Genomic DNA, 17,897 nt, shown 5'->3' on the forward strand with positions numbered 1-17,897 from the left:
ACAGACTGGAATATATTGTCTTTCTTGATAAGGGCAGGACTAGCACCGACAAACACAGAAAAGCAGAGAGACAAAGACAAAGTCAGAGACAGACAGACAGACACACCCACAAAGGTCTGCTCAAAGACCGCAGATCCCTCTTTGGCCTGAATCTCATAGGATTTTGAGTTTGCGTTTCCTTCCATTACTCACCAGTTGCCTCTCGTTTCCCGTAGTTGATGTCAGATGGAGAAGAAAAAAAGAATCGGGGAGGGGATCTATCTTGATGATAATGAGATAGACAGTTAGCTAGCGTATTCTCCATCAAAACCACTGCCTTCGTCGGTGCACAGTTTTGTAAACAGTGTGTCTCATGAGTGCCTGCCTGAATCGGAGAGTTTAAAGGGTTTTTATCAGCTCAAAGGGATGTCAAAGCGACTGCGGAACAGAGAGGTCTGCGCTGATTGCAGTGCCCCGGGTATGCTAATTCAGCTAGCTGATGCTAGCAAGTAGTAGCTTTATTTCATTAAATGAGATTGTTGCTAGCTAGTTAACTTAAGTAATTGTTTCCTTGCTCGATAATGATATGACAAAGGGGTGGCATTCGTTTTCAGTGAGATTTGAATGCGTTTAGCAATTAGCTAGCCTCAAGCTAAAGCTTGTTAGCGAGCAGCTGAGCTGTAACCAATCAACTTTGTTGTTGTTGTTGGTTGCTAGCTTGCTGCTAGCAGTAACCTTGCCAGACTCAACTCTTTGTTATGTGACAAATAGATAGCTAGACAGATACCTAGCTAGCTAACTAGAAGATAGCTGAGAATTATGACATTTGCAATTTTCGATTCCTGGAAAGATTGTTCCTGAAAAGAGTACTGTCAGCTGCACAGACAATAGGGTATGAATCATAGCGTATGGATAGCATGGCTCTACACTGCACTGATAACTAGTACTTCTGTTGGTTAGGCATGTATTATGGCAGAGTGGCCTATGCATAGCCTTTTGTGAAACTGTTGTAAAAGTGGTTCTGATGATGATGGCAAGGAGTGTGTGTTGGGTGTTTTCACCATAGAAATATAATTACATTATGTTTCTATGATTTTCACAGCTTGATTGGTAGCCTATATCTGAGCAGGCTGTGTGTGTGTGTGTGTGTGTGTTTCAGAGCCACGCTGGGCTTCAGTGAATAGGGGCGTGCTGGTCTGTGATGAATGCTGCAGCATCCATCGGGGTTTGGGGCGACACAGCTCCCAGGTGCGACACCTGACTCATACGCCATGGCCCCCCTCTCAGTTACAGGTGAACACACACACACACACACACACACACACACACACACACATATCCATACAAACCCTCTTGTTAACAGTCTATCTCTATGCATGTGGTTTGTGATTTAGTTGACATTTAATTGTTTGATTTTTTTTCTGTCCTATCCTAGATGGTTCAGACACTGTACGGCAATGGAGCCAATTCCATATGGGAGCACAGCCTTCTGGACCCCTCATCCATCATGAGTGGGAAGCGCAAGGCCAATCCCCAGGACAGAGTCCAGTGAGTGGGGCAGTTTTAAAGCTTAAGCTCATGGTTAAACAATAGAAATATTCCACAATGTATAAGCATCCTTCCATGAAATATCTTTATTACCGTTTTGGGACCTTATGTTGCATAAAAAAACAAGTGTTATTGGTGTGAGGTTCCTCTGGAGCATGTTTACATCGGCTACCTCAGTCTTTCAGTTTTATCATGCGTCTCTCTGTCCTTCCTTTCCAGTCCCAACAAAACCGAGTTCATCAAGGCCAAATATCAGATGCTGGCGTATGTCCATCGGATGCCCTGCAGAGAGGATGACAGTGTCACCACCAAGGACCTCAGCAAGGTGAAAGATGGCTGTCAGTCTGACCATGCTCTGGATAGCAGGCTCAATTGTGAATTAGCCCACTTATCTTTTTGTTCTTTTTTTTATCCAATGAGTGGACTGTACAAACAAACAAATAAATGTTTTCCCTGGTTAACCAAACCTATTTGTTGTTCACTTCAGCAACTGCACTCCAGTGTTCGGACTGGGAATCTGGAGACATGCCTGAGACTGTTGTCTTTAGGAGCCCAGGCCAACTTTTTCCACCCGGTAAGTGGTACCTGGTAGATTGGCTATGAGCCTGAGAACGGTCGGTCCCCTCAGACGGCTTCGTGTCTCATCGTCTTGTTTTGCTGTTCAGGAGAAAGGAAACACCCCGCTGCATGTAGCAGCAAAAGCAGGCCAGGTGTCCCAGGCAGAGCTGCTGGCTGTGTACGGGGCGGATCCCGGTGCCTTAGATACGGGGGGGAAGACCCCCATTGACTGTGCAAGGTAAAGCAGTCCTTATTACATTCTCTTGTAGTGCAATGGAGCAGTTCATTACCTCTGGTGATTAACTGTTTATGAAGCTGCCTCATTGTCAGTGGCTCTTTCTCTCTCTCTCTCTCTCTCTATTACAAGCATAATCGAAATGTCAAATATACATTGCAAGTTTTCCCAATGGTTTTATTTCGTTTTAGAGAGGGGTTTGCCGTCCCTGTCTGTGTGGAAATGATAGCTAGTGTTCTGGTTGGAATTGAATGAAAACAACATAAATAGACCTCACTTGAACTTATATTGACACAGACAACATTAATGACCTTTGATTCCCAATCCCATCAGACAAGCAGGGCACCAAGAGCTGGCAGACAGGCTGCTGGAGATCCAGTATGAACTCACAGACAGGCTGGCATTTTACCTCTGTGGGAGAAGGCCAGGTAAATAGGAAGAACAAACACAGACACAGGGGATGTTGGGAATTAATGAATGACATCAGCTGGCTTCTAATTTGACTTTGTTTGTGTTCTAGATCATAGAAATGGACAACACTTCATAATCCCGCAAATGGCAGACAGGTAAGAACCGAGTCCGACATCATGGCAACATGTTCTGGAATGCTGTTTGTATTTATTTGTGTTTTGAGTAACATTTTCTCTTTTCATAGTCCTGATAAACAGAATGGAAATGCGTAGATCTGCCTGAATCCTGACTCTTGGAATAGCCACCAATGGTTTCAGTTTTACTTGTATACTGTACGATCATGAAATGTGAATTTTGTTTTTTCTTTGTAACAACATCATTTCAAAATTGTTTATCTTCCTTTGCTGCAATATATTGATGGATAGAAATGTGTAAGTATGTTTTGTAATTGCTGCGCGTTATTTATTGTTTCAAATGTGCTGTCAGCATAATATGACATGTAGGATCTCTCCTTTTATGTCTGCAGCAGTCTGGATTTGTCCGACTTTGCAAAAGCTGCAAAGAAAAAACTCCAGTCTGTAAGTGATTCCATATTTGTGTGGTTTCCCAAGAGGTCTCAAACATGGGTTTGTCTATTGTCTAATGATAGAAATGCTAGTTATATGATTCTATTTTGATTTGTGATATCATTTCAGCTCACTAACCATCAGTTTGAAGAACTTGCCATGGATGTTTATGATGAGGTGGACAGAAGAGAAACGGATGCAGGTACATTTGAGATTAAAATGTATTTGATGTTTATGGTATTGTATGATAGAACAAATATGTTTCATTATTGACAATACGTGTTTGATGAAGACATCAATTATGCTTACTAGATTGCCCTTGATATAGTTTCAACAAACAAATAAACGTGTGTTTTTATAAACCTGAGAACCTATGATACCCGGCGATTTGACCATGTCTTCCCCACTCTCTTTGCTGTGTCAGTGTGGTTGGCAACTCAGAATCACAGCACTCTGGTGACGGACACCACTGTGGTGCCTTTTCTCCCTGTCAACCCTGAGTACTCATCTACCAGGAACCAGGCAAGTAATGTGCAAGAGGTTGTTCTCTGGTTTTTTTCTTGGGTAGTCTTAGTTAGTTTTATGCTAGAGATCACATGTTAACTGCTTGCAGTTCTTTTGTAGCACTTCCCACATTGCAGCTTCATAACTAAGGCTGTGTCTTGGGGTCATTTGTTTTCCAGGGCCGGCAGAAACTAGCAAGGTTCAATGCTCACGAATTTGCAACACTTGTCATTGATATACTAACTGATGCCAAACGTCGGCAACGGGGGAATTCTTGCGAGAGTCCCAGAGGTACAGTGCATTCGCATGAACCTCATTTCAACATTCAACTGTTTCAACATTCATTTTGGATGTGATCAAGGCAACTAGTTAGAAACCCATCACCCTAACCACCTGGGCCTTATGATTGCTTGGTCTGGTCCCCTGATGTTGTGCTCTCTGTGCAGAAGATGTAGAGCTAATCCTGAAGGGAATCAGCAGCCGTCATGGAAGCGAGAGCCAGGATTACGACCAGCCAGATTACGACAGCGTGGCATCAGATGAAGATACAGAGAGGGAACCTGCCCCTGGGAACAATGGGAAAGATGGGCGGACCAAGGTAATGCAACACACAACCAGCTGTGTGTGTGTGTGTGTGTGTGTGTGTGTGTGTGTGTGTGTGTGTCACCATAGTCTTGCCATACTCATTGACTTCTCCCGTTCTACCCTATTTCTCCCTGCAGAGCTCAGAGTCATCTGATCTGTCTGATGGACCTATCACAGTGCAGGAGTTTATGGAGGTGAAGAGCGCCCTCACTGCCTCAGAGGCCAAAATACAACAGCTTCTCAAGGTCAACTGTCACCTGAGCGAGGAGCTCAGAATGATGCAGAGCAAGGTACTAGTTCAGCTTGAACCTTTCCTCCAACAGCTCAGAATGTGTCGTGATTTGTATCGATTCAGATTTCAGCAGACCTGAGAAAGCAAGCATTCCCACGAGAAAGCAGAACTACACTAGTTGCTTAGATGACTTTTCTCATGTTGTTAGTGTAAATAAAGCAACCTGTTCAACTTGTTCATAAAAAAAATGAACAAGTTTTTTTTTTTTTGAATCAATACATGACATGGACATTTTGGTCTTGGTCCTGTAGCAGCTGTCTTGTTGTTTTCTCATGAGAACAATGGTTAGGGAGTTTCCGTCAAGACCAGATCATGGCTAAAATTAGAAAAGGAAGTGAAAATACAGAAGGAGTGCAGCTTTAGTATGGCCATAGGGCTTGGTTCCCTCTTGAGTCTGTTGTACAGTTTACATCATTTATGGGTAATCTCAAGTCTATTGTTAAATGATCTGTGATATTGTGATTGGTGAAATAATAATATCTTAATTTCTTATGTTTTCTAATCAGGAAAACACTTCTGCACTGACATGGTAGTATAACTTTGAACATGAACTAACCCCCATCTCCTAGTACAAGATCCTCCGTCCAACCCAGGCTGATGTGAATGAACTGTTACCCCCCCAGCTGAACTCCCTGCAGACCGAGAACACCTCTCTCCAATGGCAGACCCCTAGCGGCCAGCCACACTCCCAGGACCCCTCTGGCCGCCCCCCTGCCCGTGGAGGCCGCACTATGTCCATGTACGAGACGGGCTCAGGCCTGAGACAGTACCCCCACAGAGGAGAACCACCTCGCCATGACGACGGACTCACCCTGCAGCCCCTCCCAACCAATGTAAGTAGCACAGAGCTTAAACTACCCCCTCCTGGCCTGTTTTCTCATTCGCTGTGGACGATACCTTCGCCATATCAGGTTTGGTTTGTGTTGATTCAGTGTTTGCGCCATTTATCCCCCAACCCCTACTAGAACATGTTAGACTTCCTTCATGTGTAAACTTGGTTTGACCCCTTTCTAGATTGGGAGGGGTCCTTTGGGGAAGGCCTCTTCCTCCCTCCCTACCTTCCCCTCCTCCCTGTCCTGGTCGCCGGATGAGAGAGCTCGAAGGGTTAAGTACTGAATCTCCCCTCGGTGAAGAGGCAGCCCCCAGGGGAAGGGGTGGACTGTCCCCTCTGCTTGACTCCAATACTATACTCTCCACCCTCCCTCCTGACTGTACCTGTCCTTTATAACTGCTCCTCCACTGCCTCTCTCTCAGCATCGCCTCCCTGCATGCACCACTGTGCATCTGCTGCAGCTCACTGACCTTTACTCCCACAGCAGCACTGCCGTAGACGACCTGAACTCCCTCTGGGCTGGGCTTCATTAGAAATGCCACAGCTCTACTGTTCAATACGTAGACTTGAGTAGGACTGTGTTTTAAAGGCAGCAAAACACCACCATGTATATTTCCAAAGCAGCTAGTCTGGAAGGGCACAGCTGTAGGGTTATAGGAACAGACAAGGAGACTTGTTGTCATTTGAATACAGGGTAATGTAAAGTAGCTTTCAATATAGTGTGATACTCAGTATTCTTGACCAGCTATGGGGTTGAGGACCATGTCTGTATGGAACCATAAGTACAACAGCACACCTTCAGATGATTTTGCACTAACAGCACCCATTGCTGTACTTACTGCTTCATGCCACAAGGATCTGGTCACTGGTTTCAAATTCTCTGTCTTCTCCCCCCTCCCTCTGCTTTGAAACCAATTAAAATCTCTTATTGTGAATTGGCTTTTCTAGTTCGGAGAGCATGATTCTGATCCGGCTGCTTCAACAAGCACACTCAGACCCCGATATAACATGTATGTGCTGCTGTTCAGGTCAGCTCATGACGACTCCATGTTTGTCTGCAAACTCTGTGGGCAACTTCAGTTGAAGGAAACAACACACTGATGTTGTAACTGTCTATTTGTCCCAATGTAGGGTTGTAGCCTGGAGGGCCAGAGCAGCATGCTGGAGAGTGACTACGACAACACTCCAAACCACTCTGAACTGGACGAGTTTGGGTAGGATTTTTCACCTCACTCAAATCTCCACAGTCCAACCTGAAATGGTTTAATAAAAGGTAGAATTCAGAAAATTCTGTCCGGATTTAGTCAGGTTTCTATATGTGTATTGTACAAACATGTACCTCATCATTAAGTAAACACTCACATCCAGAGCTTACCTGACTAAATAGCGAGAGGTTAGATAAGTGAATTACTACAGAGCGAGACACATTGTAGTCCCTGCATACAGTAGCAGACAAAGAGTTTAATCCCTCTCTCTCTTTCTCTCTCTCTCTCTCTCTCTCTCTCTCTCTCTATCCCCCCAGTGTGGGTAGGAACAGCAGCTGGCTGGGAGACAGCTCTACGGCAGAACTGGTTGAGCCAGAGGACGAGAGCGAGGCAGACTCCACCCTGCCGTGCACTGAGGACGTCATCTGTAAGACGGAGCAAATCACCAAGAACATCCAGGAGCTACTGAGGGCCGCCCAGGAGAACAAACACGAGAGGTTAGCGAGGCCATAGTGAGGGGGCGGCAAGTCATATCAATGATATTGTTTCAGTAATTATCCAGTTATGAATGTGGGAAGTACTGTCGTTATAAGTGCTGCAATCCACCTGTCCCTACAACCGTTCAGCTCCACAACTATCCCTGAACGTATAGTAGCTGTGATTTCAGGTTCCTGAAAACCTAATAAAGGCTCTATCCTGTTTTTCCGTCTTTCTGTTCTCCTCCTGAGTTCTTTATTCACTCTGCCTTTATTTCCGTCCTGTCCTCTCCTCCCTCTCTATGTCCTGTCTGATTCCTTTCCTCATGCTGTGGGATACAGTAGCTCCAGCCACAGGGGCAGTCTGGGCTGCTTCTCTGGCCTGTTGCCCTGCTGTGAGGCGGGCGGACGGGGCTGTCTCTCAGGCCTGGTGCCCTGCTCTGACAGGGCTCACCAGGACCAGGGCTGTCTTTCTACCCTGCTGCCATGCCCTGGGAAGGCTGAAGGGGCCTCCTCCCTCCAGGCCGCCCCTGGCTCCTGGTACTCGGGCCTCTGTCCCTGTCTCCCAGGCACTGTGACTGTGTCTCCTCTGTCTGTGTGCTGAGGGGCGGGCTTGTGTCAAATGCAGCTGGCAGGAAACAAGGACAACACACATTCCCCTATGGAATGCTAAATATATTATACAGAGAACACAGGCAGCCCTTGACCTGCTTGGACCTTCATTAACCACAATAGTTTCCTTATTTGGTGAAGAGTTTTGCCACAAAACATTATCTTGGATTAGATAGAGAGACACTCTATAAAGTCCATTTGGATTCAAACTGTTGTCTTTAACACAAAGCCTCACATTTGGCCCCATTTGACTAAATCTGTGTGGTATTTGCTTAGCTCTTGCGCTTGTGTGCCAAACCTTACTCTGGTGGTGACCACAAAGAATTCTATCCTTGTCCTCAGTCACGTAGCCAATGGGTTGTAGATCTCGTTATCAAATGAATTAGTTTAAAGTTCAGATATATTGAACTATACAACTACCAGTGCCTTATTTGGCCGAAGCCATGTGTGGTTTTGGTTTCAAACAATGTTTTGTTGATATTTGTTTGACAGTGCTATGAACAGACTCACATGTTCATATTTTACTCTACTAGAGCATATGGTTGCTATTAATCAGCACACCCTGAGAAGTCAGTGAGTTGACTGTTTTTGTTTGCCTCACAGTGTGGACATAGTCAGGGCTACTCTAACCCAAGCGGACCTCACAACTGTACATATGTGGGGGTATGTTTAGGTTCACAATGAGGTATCGCAATCGGGAATCGGATAACGTTAAGACCGCCTGTAGGTTGACTTCATCCCATAGGAGTGAATCCCCTCGGCAGCCAACAAAGGGGAGCCCCACATACGTACAGTTGTGAGATCCGTTGGGGTTACCACCCCCAGGGTGCTGCTGGCTGAAAGTTTGCTTTTTGAGACGTTTTCAATTACGTGGGTTCAAACAACTGGTTAGCAGTGTGTAATCATTCAGAAATCTTACATTTGTATAACCATATTTGTGAAAACAACCCTGGGCTGGAATTCTGTACTAACCTACAATCTGGAAAAGTGATTTGTTTTCTTACTGTTTTCTTTTTAAACCCCTACCCCCCTCGCCCCCAGCTTTGTACCATGCTCAGAAAGGATCCATGTGGCTGTGAGGGAGATGGCCACCCTGTTTCCTAAGGTAAGCAGACCCCTGTCAACATGGTGTTACTCCACCCTGACAGTACTCTGTAAAAAGGTCCTTTAATGGACTCTGTTTTGCCAACAGTATGTGACCCCTTCCCCCCTCTCTCTCTCCTCAGAGGCCAAACTCGGAGACGGTGCGAGGGTCTCTGCGCCTGCTCACCTCCAGTGCAAGCCGCCTACAAGGGGAGTGCCAAAAGGCCACGCCCCACGATCCTTGCCCCTCCGACATGCAGCTGGTCACGCAGCAGGTCATCCAGTGCGCCTACGACATCGCCAAGGCTGCCAAACAACTCGTCACTGTGACAACCAAAGAAAACAGCAACTGATTTTTAACCCAAAGACTAACTTCATTTGATGATATGTGTATCGTTGCTCTTGCTAATTTCAATTTTATCAGTATTACTGTTATGTTATTATTTGTATGCCATTTTTATTTAATGTAACCATTTTTTCAATGTAGATTTCTCGTGAAGAAAGTTTACAGAAAGTGTACCTTGCAAAATGTTGGTCAATCCAAGGATTTGTTCAAGAGTTTTTGTTAGATGTTCTCATACTAATAGAGTATGAAGACCTGCCTATGTGGGCTTACCTCAAAGGAGATATGCTAGTTGCATTCAAGTCAATATACAGTTTTCCAACATTTCACCTTTAAACAGCTTTGGTTAATTATCTGTGGTAGAACATTTGTGTGGTTTCTGGGGTAGCTTGTGCTTCCTGCTATGCACCAATGACATGTGGCTGTCTAAAGGTTTCAATCCGTTGTTTAACAGTTAACATTTAACTTACCGGTATCAGTCGAGGCCAAAATCCTTGAGATCTTGAACGCAACTAGGTAGATACCAACTCAGCCCAATGATATGGCCACCTGAAAGGTTTTGGCTGCCTTTTGGCCAATTTCATTAATACCATTATTATGTTTCTAAAGCCATAATCCTTAGGACAGTAACAGAGGTAGTGGTTTGAGTTTAAAAGGTGAAGCCATACCTATAATATACATGTACCCCACACACACACACCCAAGATATTTTCTGTTTTAATGTGCATTTTTTTTTTTTTTTTTTATTATTATTATATACATGTATCCCAAAGGGATACCCAAAATGGCCAACCCCAAATCATTTGTGTTTATCTTTTTTATGAAAGAATCAAAATGTACAAACATCTGTTCCTAATTCATATACTCATGATTATATATTCTATTTAAAGATCCTGTATCTCACACCTGTCCTAACAAAATTTCAACATTTATTTTCATAAAAATTATGTTTAACAGTTGAGGCTTCCTCCAATATACTCTGTTTTCATCTTGGGGATGTTTCAGACGGCATTTGTGTTGATCTATCCACCGGCAATCAGTTGTGCATGTGATCTCTGTTTGTTTTGTTGGTGTGGTGCGAAACTCCGTCTTTGCCCAGTGTCCCATGCATTATCCTTTAAAATGCTGCTAGTGGTCAAACTTGTGCTACTAATAGGTTTTACAAAAAAATCTGTTTTAAGCAGTGGTGGTCCTGATAATGTATGGCCCTTACAGATCTCTAGGTTTATCTGTTCTGAGATGTATAGGGAGAATGATCAATGTACCATCGAGTGTTATGATGAACCAGACACACTGGGATTCCTGGGATTCCATACAATTATTGCCGTTGTTGTTGAAAAATACTTGCCTTCAAAATAATAAAATTAATTTATAATTCATCCTGACTACTTTGCTATTTATGTCTGTGTCTGTTTGAGAATACTCCTACTGTTGGCTGAAATGCTTTTAAATGTGAAAATGAAATTAGAGACGGGAATAACCCGAATAATGTGTATGCCATAGATGAAACTTGAACGTTGTAACCTTCCACCCTTTGAAACCGAAACCGCAGGTGTGTTTTTTTCATTACCATCTGTTGAATGGACGATCAGGGCGCGTCTCCTCCCCAGACGAAGTGAACGCGAGAGACAGTTCCGGGTTCATTATAGCAGACAGCAGGCTCTCGTGATCATTTGTCGTTACAAGTTCTTTTTTTAAATCAAAGATGGCCCTTTTACTGGATAACCAATTCAAAGAGCTTCCTGCCGACAATGCAGTCGATACAAAGTTGTTTCTGGAGTCCGTGTCTCACCTGCCTCCTTTCTTTGGTAAGTAGCGCACCTGGGCAGAAGACCCCCTCTGTCCTTGGTGTCATGAAACTAGAGCCTACCAGCCCTGTCTCACCGTTACCGATCCTGACCGTCTGAATATTGTTACTTATTTATCTGTTGCTTCACTTTCCATGGTTCTCCCTAATTTCTCCAACCAACACCGTCAATATCGATTGTATTGGTTGTTTAAGTAATCGACACCGTATATAGGGCTATGCTTGACTTGTTAGATAAATTAAACTAGTCTTGTGGCATAAGTCTAGCACGGTAGCAGCACCGGTATACAATGTGTTCATTGATTACACAACGTCAGAGCCTCAAAAACCTCATCAGTCAGTGTCGAGTGATGAGTAGCCTTCCAGTGGAGCTTGACTGATTGGTGTCACAATTACCAATTTATGTATGACTATATTAAAATTGTATTTAGGTAGCCTAGTGAAACCATAGAGCTAAGTGGAGTCGGCAGAGGCGACTTGTGTGTGAAGCTGCTCTCCTTAAGGCTACACACAACACACACACACACACACACACACACACACACACACACACACACTTGTGACTTAAGACCTTGTCAAAGGACCCTTTCTCTATTGATTGCCATATTCATTACATTCCCACATCCTTTTGTGTCGAACAAGTCTCATTTTCATTCCATCCTCCTCCAACATAGCATTCCTCCAAGCTGCTGAGTCCGCTAAGTACATATTAGCATTTCAATGTTTGTACATCTCTGCTTTTCAGACTGCCTGGGGTCAAAAGTATTTGCTCCGGTCAAATCGGACATCAGTGGCAATATAACAGTAAGCATGTCATTTTTTTAAATCTTCAAATAAACCTTCCTTTAATCTATGCTGGTTATACACATTAATACTGTATAATAACAGTGTAGTTACAATTGCATATTCAACCCCACTACCCCCCTGTACAAGTTTCTCACCTGTTAATATATATTTATTTTTTAATTCCTTCTTCTAGCATTGTGACTGCCTATGGCCCCTGGTCTGAGCATTGATTACTTTATCTTATGATGACTGATGGATAGATGATTCACTTACTTAAACAAATGCATTTGTTGTAAGTTGCTTTGGATAAAGGCGTCTGCTAAATGCCATAAATGTAAATGTAATTTTCACTGCATATTTTCAGAAAATCCGGGGTGTGTATGACAAGGACCCTGCCAAGTATGCGACCCTCCAGCAGATAGTGGAAGCAGAGAGGGAGGCCCACGGGGCAGAGTGGCCCAAAGTGGGCGCCACCCTGGCCCTCATGTGGTTGAAGAGGTGAGTAGCCTACAGAATCATGTAAGATTGATGTGTTGAGGCAGAGCTACACTCCCCTAAGGCTGTGATGATAGTCACTGACCATGAAACCATTTCATATGCTGAAGTCAGACGAACGCAGGGAAAGCTGATTGTCCTGTCTGTCTCCTCCAGGGGGCTCCGTTTCATCCAGATCCTGCTACAGAGTCTGGCCGACGGAGAGAAAGATGAGAACAACCCCAACCATATCCATATCAACGTAACCAAAGCCTACGAACAGGCACTGAAGAGATACCATGGCTGGCTAGTGCAGAAGATCTTCAAGGTGAGGCCAATTGCTGGTGTTATATGTTATCTTGACCTCTGCTAAAACTTTTGTCAACCTTAATCCATGAGTGTATTGATTGTCCACTCAACTTCATATATTTTAAGTACAATTGTGAATCATTATAACAATTAATTACAGATACTATTTATTGGTAGATTTAACTGCTCAGTGCAGGTGTAATGGTTTCGTAACACTTAGATTTCTCCCCCTGTAGGCCGGGTTGCTTGCTGCACCGTACAAGTCGGACTTTCTCAAGGCTTTGTCAAAAGGTCAGGTGGTCGCAGAGGAGGACTGTTTGGCAAATGTGCGCCAGTTCCTGATCAATTTCACAGCCACTGTGGATGCCATCTATGAGATGTACACAACACTGAATGCAGAGCTGGACTACACTGCTTAATGTGGGCATGATACGAGCCCTGTATACTGGACTGTAGCATCCTGGATTCTATCAGTTTCTATCAGTCTTCTGTTTCTCATCCTTTCTCAGGTGATGGAACATTCCAGCTTTTGAGGATTGAGGATTTTTGTTCAAACGTGTTGTTTTTATTCCCTTCATCATGGTATTTATTATTTTATTAATGTCCGTCCTTACTCATAGTTTGGCCCCTAATGAGGTGCTACAGGATGGAAAATACATTTTAGTGGCATATTCAAGCAGGACATGCATTGTGATGTATCATAAATCAGGTATTATTGTTTATCCTTTGCTTAAATCCAAGAAATCTAAATGGGGTTAAATGGCAGGAATATTCCCGGTCAGGTCCAGCTCTTAGTTGTTGCATAACAGCTCCTGCTGTTACACACAATGCACCTCGGCTGTGTAACATTCACAAGTGATATCCTGAGAGCTGCTCAGTGTTATACTAGAATCTCTCTGGAAAGGGTGAGTGTTTCTGGTATTGATTCACATCACTCAGGATATCCCCACTGTAACTCTGCCCTGAAATGTGAACCAGTGCCTTGGTAGTTACTGGAAAAGTCAACAGCATACTACCCCCCATGCCTTTAGACATTATAAAGTGTTCCCTCATAGTGTATGTTGTTGTGGCTTTTCATGTTTTGAACAACTGAATGTTTTTTTTACTGATTTAATGTATTTTGTGTGAATCACTAAATCCAGTTTGAGTTTCCTCATCATTGGAATCCATATATTTGACATCTGTTCCATTTTAACATCACAGTAGACACTAAACTGTATAACTACAGTTTCTTTACCCAGAGCTCAGGAGGGATTCAGGTGTGCCAGTATATGGATTGTCAATTTGGCTGTGTACTGAAGTTCTGCATACTGTTTTGGAGGTTTATAGGTATGTCCTTGAGTTTATAGTGCCTTGAGTTTTATTTTACAACAGTCATTTCACAAAAGGGGTTTGCTTTGATGGGAACTCTTAATTTGGGAGTCATTCTATAGTGCTACTAGTAACAGGGTCGAATAACACAAATAGTTCAAAGAGCTCAAAGAGCATGTTCAATACTAACCCTAACCCTTTATTTGCAAGGCACTAGATTGGGTTCATCTGTATTTCTAGAATATCATGTGCATAGATTGATCAAAACTATTTCTATTCCTGAACAACTTGTGATTTTGTGATAAACTTGATTTATATTACTTTGTATGAATAAAAGGTGAATTGTTTAAACTGGTGTTTATGTATTAGTTTTGTGTCACCACTTAACACCACACAGACCAGTGGAATCTTTTAAACAAACTCCTGTCCTCAACATTGACTGTCATCCAACAGTAGTTCACTTATCAGCCTCTGGAGGAGACATTTACTCAAATGTTCTGATCTTTAGAAGGCCACGTCATACAGATTTATGTCCCTTGATATTGAGATGTTAACCCATTTCTACAATTAAGATGCAATAAAGCCACACCCTTTTAGAGAAGTTGCCCCAGTAAATGGGTTTACTTCACTCTTGTCCAAAACTGGGAGAAATGTATGAAATCTATGAGGTTCTCTGTGAAGTCTACATGAAGTTCTCTGCCCCCTCACACCACATGGTTAGTATGTCATGTCAGTCATGTGATCTATTCAGAGTGCTGGTTTGATTTAATTTGAGTGACTTCCATACAGGAAATCACACAAAGCTAATATAAAGGTGTAGTTACAACATTTACCCAGCAGATGTCTCCCCCTACTTATCTACACACGTCAGGAACCTACCCTTTCAATTTTGATAAAAGGGCATACATTTTGATGAAATATAGGAACACTCTGCTGTTCATTGAGCCCATGCAGACATGGCAATAGAGTGCCAGCTCTAGGGGAACTTTTCCTTTCCCCCAGGCCATTCTGCTTTCACTGATTATCTCTCTACCTATTTTCAACTGACCCCAATTTTCATCTATTACCTTTTCTCTCTCCCTTTATCTCGGTTCTCTCTCTCCTCGTGTGCCTCTGCTGCTGAGGGCCAGAGTGGCTCCTGTCCGTCCCAGTGGACTCTAATCCTGTGTGAGTGTGTGCAAGGTGAGCAGTGCCTGTAATCCTGCAGGTTTATCTGCACAGCTGCCTCCGAGGGAGCCAGGACAAACAGCCAGGGAGGAAGGCTTCCAGCCTCCAGGCATAGACAGACACAAGGCCTGAGACAGGGCCCAGACCTCAATGGCAACAACACCTCAATGACAGGCTGCCTCAACACCTCCTACACACATAAAGGACACAAAGCTAACACCCACTATTTACAGCCAGGGGTGTCAAACATACAGCCTGCAATTGGATCTATAGCAGATGTGCTTCCGATAGGCTTGCCAACATCCTGTTTTTGTTTGAGGTTCAGTCTTTTAAACTGATGTGTGACCCTACTGGTGTTTGAGTTCATTTAAATGAGCCCCCACCGGAGACTTTGACCCCTGATTTACAGTTATGGTCACACCTTTAAGAGGTAGAATTTGGAAATGATAGGCTGAGAAGGGGGACCATGGAAATGATGCAAAACCTGGGCTGTAGGCGCAAAATCTCAAGGCTAAATATTTAACAGCTCAGAGTTGCCTAGCCTATTTTTGAATAATGTGATGATGATGTACATTATTAAAAGTAATATATTCTTGCACATTTATCCTGAAGGAGAGTGCACATTTTTCACACACAAATGCAACACTGGGGGTGGAAAAAGAGTGGGAGAAGGCCTATAGATTCCTATTTCCATATATATGACTCTTCCAAGGTTGCAGTAGCTCCTGCCCCAAGCTCTACCAGCCACCCCTGGCTACTGTAATAAAAATGCACTGTGAAGAATAGTCCTTTCCTAAAAATAACATCCCAGATTTTACCAGTCCGCTGTAAATCCACAGAGAGTGGTGATTCAAATTGTATGATGGACGTGCAGTTCTAAAATAAAGATATCTTTTGAATGGGGTCTCAGTAATAGAACCTCTGTAGCCAGATGTGCTACAAAACCTGACCTTAATTTCACAGAAACCTTCTGTCTTAGTTCCTCTTTTTGGTATTTTAGTCTTAAACGTCACCATTAAACATAATGACTCTGACCTGTATGACTTGAGATATGTACATTAAAAACCACAACAAAGCAATAAAAACGACTGAAACAACTGTCTGGGTTTAGAAAAAATTAGATTTATTTGACAATCTCAATTAAGAACCAGGAAGTGGGTATGGGATTTGAGTTCATACATAAATGTAGTTATTTCAACGGTACATTTGTAGAGGGCTCACCTGTTGTTGTTGTTGTTGTTGTTGTTGTTATTATAATTGCACTTCAAAATCATTGAGTCTGTTACAGACGTTGTCATTCAACAGAATCCTGACTGGTAGAAGGAAATAAAGTCATGATCATTGAAGCAGTGCAAACACACACACACACACACACACACACACACACACACACACAGAGAGTTACTCTGTCAGACATCTCAGGCCATCAGATAAGAAGCCCTAGAAAGGAAGTAAATCTCATATTCGTGAAGAAAACCGTGACAGAAAAGCAGTGAACACAAGGGGAAAACAGGGAATGCTTGTTGTTCCAGTGATGTTTCCCAGAGTGATGGGGAATCAGTAAGGGACACACCTCTCCAGTGAACTTGACTCATTCTTAGATCAATGATATTATATAAAATAGAACAGTTCATGACTTCAAGTTGATAGTCATGCCATCTGATGCTGATGCTCTAGGTCTCCCATCACCAACGTTATCAGACTCTGCAGACTCACCTAGATGTCTGTCAACAAAAGCATACAGACATGCTAATGTGAACTTAAACGCTCAGTGCCTCAGTATTGTTTTGGGCATGCAGTTGTGGTGTAGGAAATGCCATATAGGGCTGAGCTGTGGATCGTTCCATTAAACCAATGAGAGCTCTTCATTAGCTTCTATTTGGTTACATCTATATGACTGACCAAACATGATAATTCTATGGAGTTAGGTCATTCTAATAATTTAAATGATACAATATGATGGCTAGCAGATATCTGGCTTGTGACATGGGGTTCAGCAACAGCCTGGATACAGACTGTAATCACTCAAGAGGACACAACACAACTTCAACAAAAATGCAATCAATAATATAAAGAAAGAAATCCCCATTAGCAGCCAACACATATATTTGCCAAACAAATACAAACAGCAAAAAAATATTTCAAGTTTCAAGTTTTTCTTCTTTTCAATATAACTGTTTACAGCCACGTTTCTCCATGCCCAAGTCAAACTCATCACTTTTCATTCTATAAAACAGTGCTTTATACTAAATTACCTTCGTCGATCAGTTAAGTGTAAGGTATAAACCGAAATAAGTGGACAGCCTCGAAGCCTGGCGTTGTGCCCCCTCGAGAAGAAGTAAGTACGATTTCTCTGTTTTGGCACCTTGTAAAGGGCAGTAGAAGGTCACCTTTCGCCTTACTTCGAGTGACAAAATATTCAAACGCTTTAAAAAGGATGTCAAAACATGGAAAATTAGCCAAATCAAGCTGATTTAGACATGGTGCACAGCACTGGAATCATCTGAGGAATATATATAATCAGGCATTTGTGAACTGATCCACTGTTTGGTCAATGAAAACATAGGAACGAAAACATTTAAAACGTCATTTGTCTGACATTTCACGTCAGTCATGATTATCATTACCTTTTCAGGTTTACAACACTCATTCACACATGTGAACTACAGTACAGAGCCCTCTACCAATACATACATGCACACGCTAAAAGGCATGTTTCTCATTCTGAAGTGGTCTCTCCAAACTGACCCACCTCCATCCACAGAGATTTAGTCATATTTCACTAGTGCCCTGTCTGTGTGGACCTGGCATGTC

General features: G+C 43.0%; 2 protein-coding genes across 5 annotated transcripts; both read left to right on the forward strand.

Annotated features, from left to right (window-relative positions):
- The first annotated feature begins 233 nt into the window (after nucleotides 1-233).
- git2b (G protein-coupled receptor kinase interacting ArfGAP 2b) lies at nucleotides 234-10,608 on the forward strand. 4 transcript variants are annotated; one of them, XM_083669696.1, is made up of 20 exons: nucleotides 234-457; nucleotides 1,139-1,272; nucleotides 1,415-1,527; nucleotides 1,747-1,852; nucleotides 2,015-2,101; nucleotides 2,193-2,323; nucleotides 2,654-2,748; nucleotides 2,841-2,886; nucleotides 3,258-3,309; nucleotides 3,427-3,499; nucleotides 3,722-3,819; nucleotides 3,981-4,092; nucleotides 4,248-4,399; nucleotides 4,524-4,676; nucleotides 5,248-5,511; nucleotides 5,693-5,782; nucleotides 6,642-6,724; nucleotides 7,033-7,212; nucleotides 8,845-8,908; nucleotides 9,030-10,608. In XM_083669696.1, the coding sequence occupies exons 1-20, from the start codon at nucleotides 406-408 to the stop codon at nucleotides 9,237-9,239; spliced, it is 2,295 nt and encodes a 764-aa protein (XP_083525822.1). In that variant the 5' UTR covers nucleotides 234-405; the 3' UTR covers nucleotides 9,240-10,608. The 4 variants fall into 4 exon arrangements, with proteins under 4 accessions (XP_083525822.1, XP_083525823.1, XP_083525824.1 ...); XM_083669697.1 differs by having other exon boundaries at nucleotides 5,302-5,511; XM_083669698.1 differs by lacking the exon at nucleotides 5,693-5,782.
- Nucleotides 10,609-10,853: 245 nt separating this feature from the next.
- LOC310804462 (glycolipid transfer protein-like) lies at nucleotides 10,854-14,261 on the forward strand. The gene is made up of 5 exons (XM_083669709.1): nucleotides 10,854-11,037; nucleotides 11,782-11,840; nucleotides 12,187-12,320; nucleotides 12,474-12,624; nucleotides 12,842-14,261. Exons 1-5 carry the CDS (start codon nucleotides 10,935-10,937, stop codon nucleotides 13,022-13,024), a joined length of 630 nt encoding a protein of 209 aa, XP_083525835.1. The 5' UTR covers nucleotides 10,854-10,934; the 3' UTR covers nucleotides 13,025-14,261.
- The last annotated feature ends 3,636 nt before the right edge of the window (nucleotides 14,262-17,897 follow it).

Source organism: Argentina silus (genome assembly GCF_951799395.1).
Source record: "Argentina silus genome assembly, chromosome: 5".
Classification (NCBI taxonomy): domain Eukaryota; kingdom Metazoa; phylum Chordata; class Actinopteri; order Argentiniformes; family Argentinidae; genus Argentina; species Argentina silus.

Bases quoted from the DNA above. Each gene is read 5' to 3' on its own strand.
- git2b (XM_083669696.1), top strand. From the start codon at position 406: ATGTCAAAGCGACTGCGGAACAGAGAGGTCTGCGCTGATTGCAGTGCC. The intron at 2,887-3,257 runs GTAAGAACCGAG...TTATGTCTGCAG, and splicing joins ATCCCGCAAATGGCAGACAG to CAGTCTGGATTTGTCCGACT. The intron at 3,310-3,426 runs GTAAGTGATTCC...ATATCATTTCAG, and splicing joins CAAAGAAAAAACTCCAGTCT to CTCACTAACCATCAGTTTGA.
- LOC310804462 (XM_083669709.1), top strand. From the start codon at position 10,935: ATGGCCCTTTTACTGGATAACCAATTCAAAGAGCTTCCTGCCGACAAT. The intron at 12,321-12,473 runs GTGAGTAGCCTA...TGTCTCCTCCAG, and splicing joins GCCCTCATGTGGTTGAAGAG to GGGGCTCCGTTTCATCCAGA. The intron at 12,625-12,841 runs GTGAGGCCAATT...CTCCCCCTGTAG, and splicing joins TAGTGCAGAAGATCTTCAAG to GCCGGGTTGCTTGCTGCACC.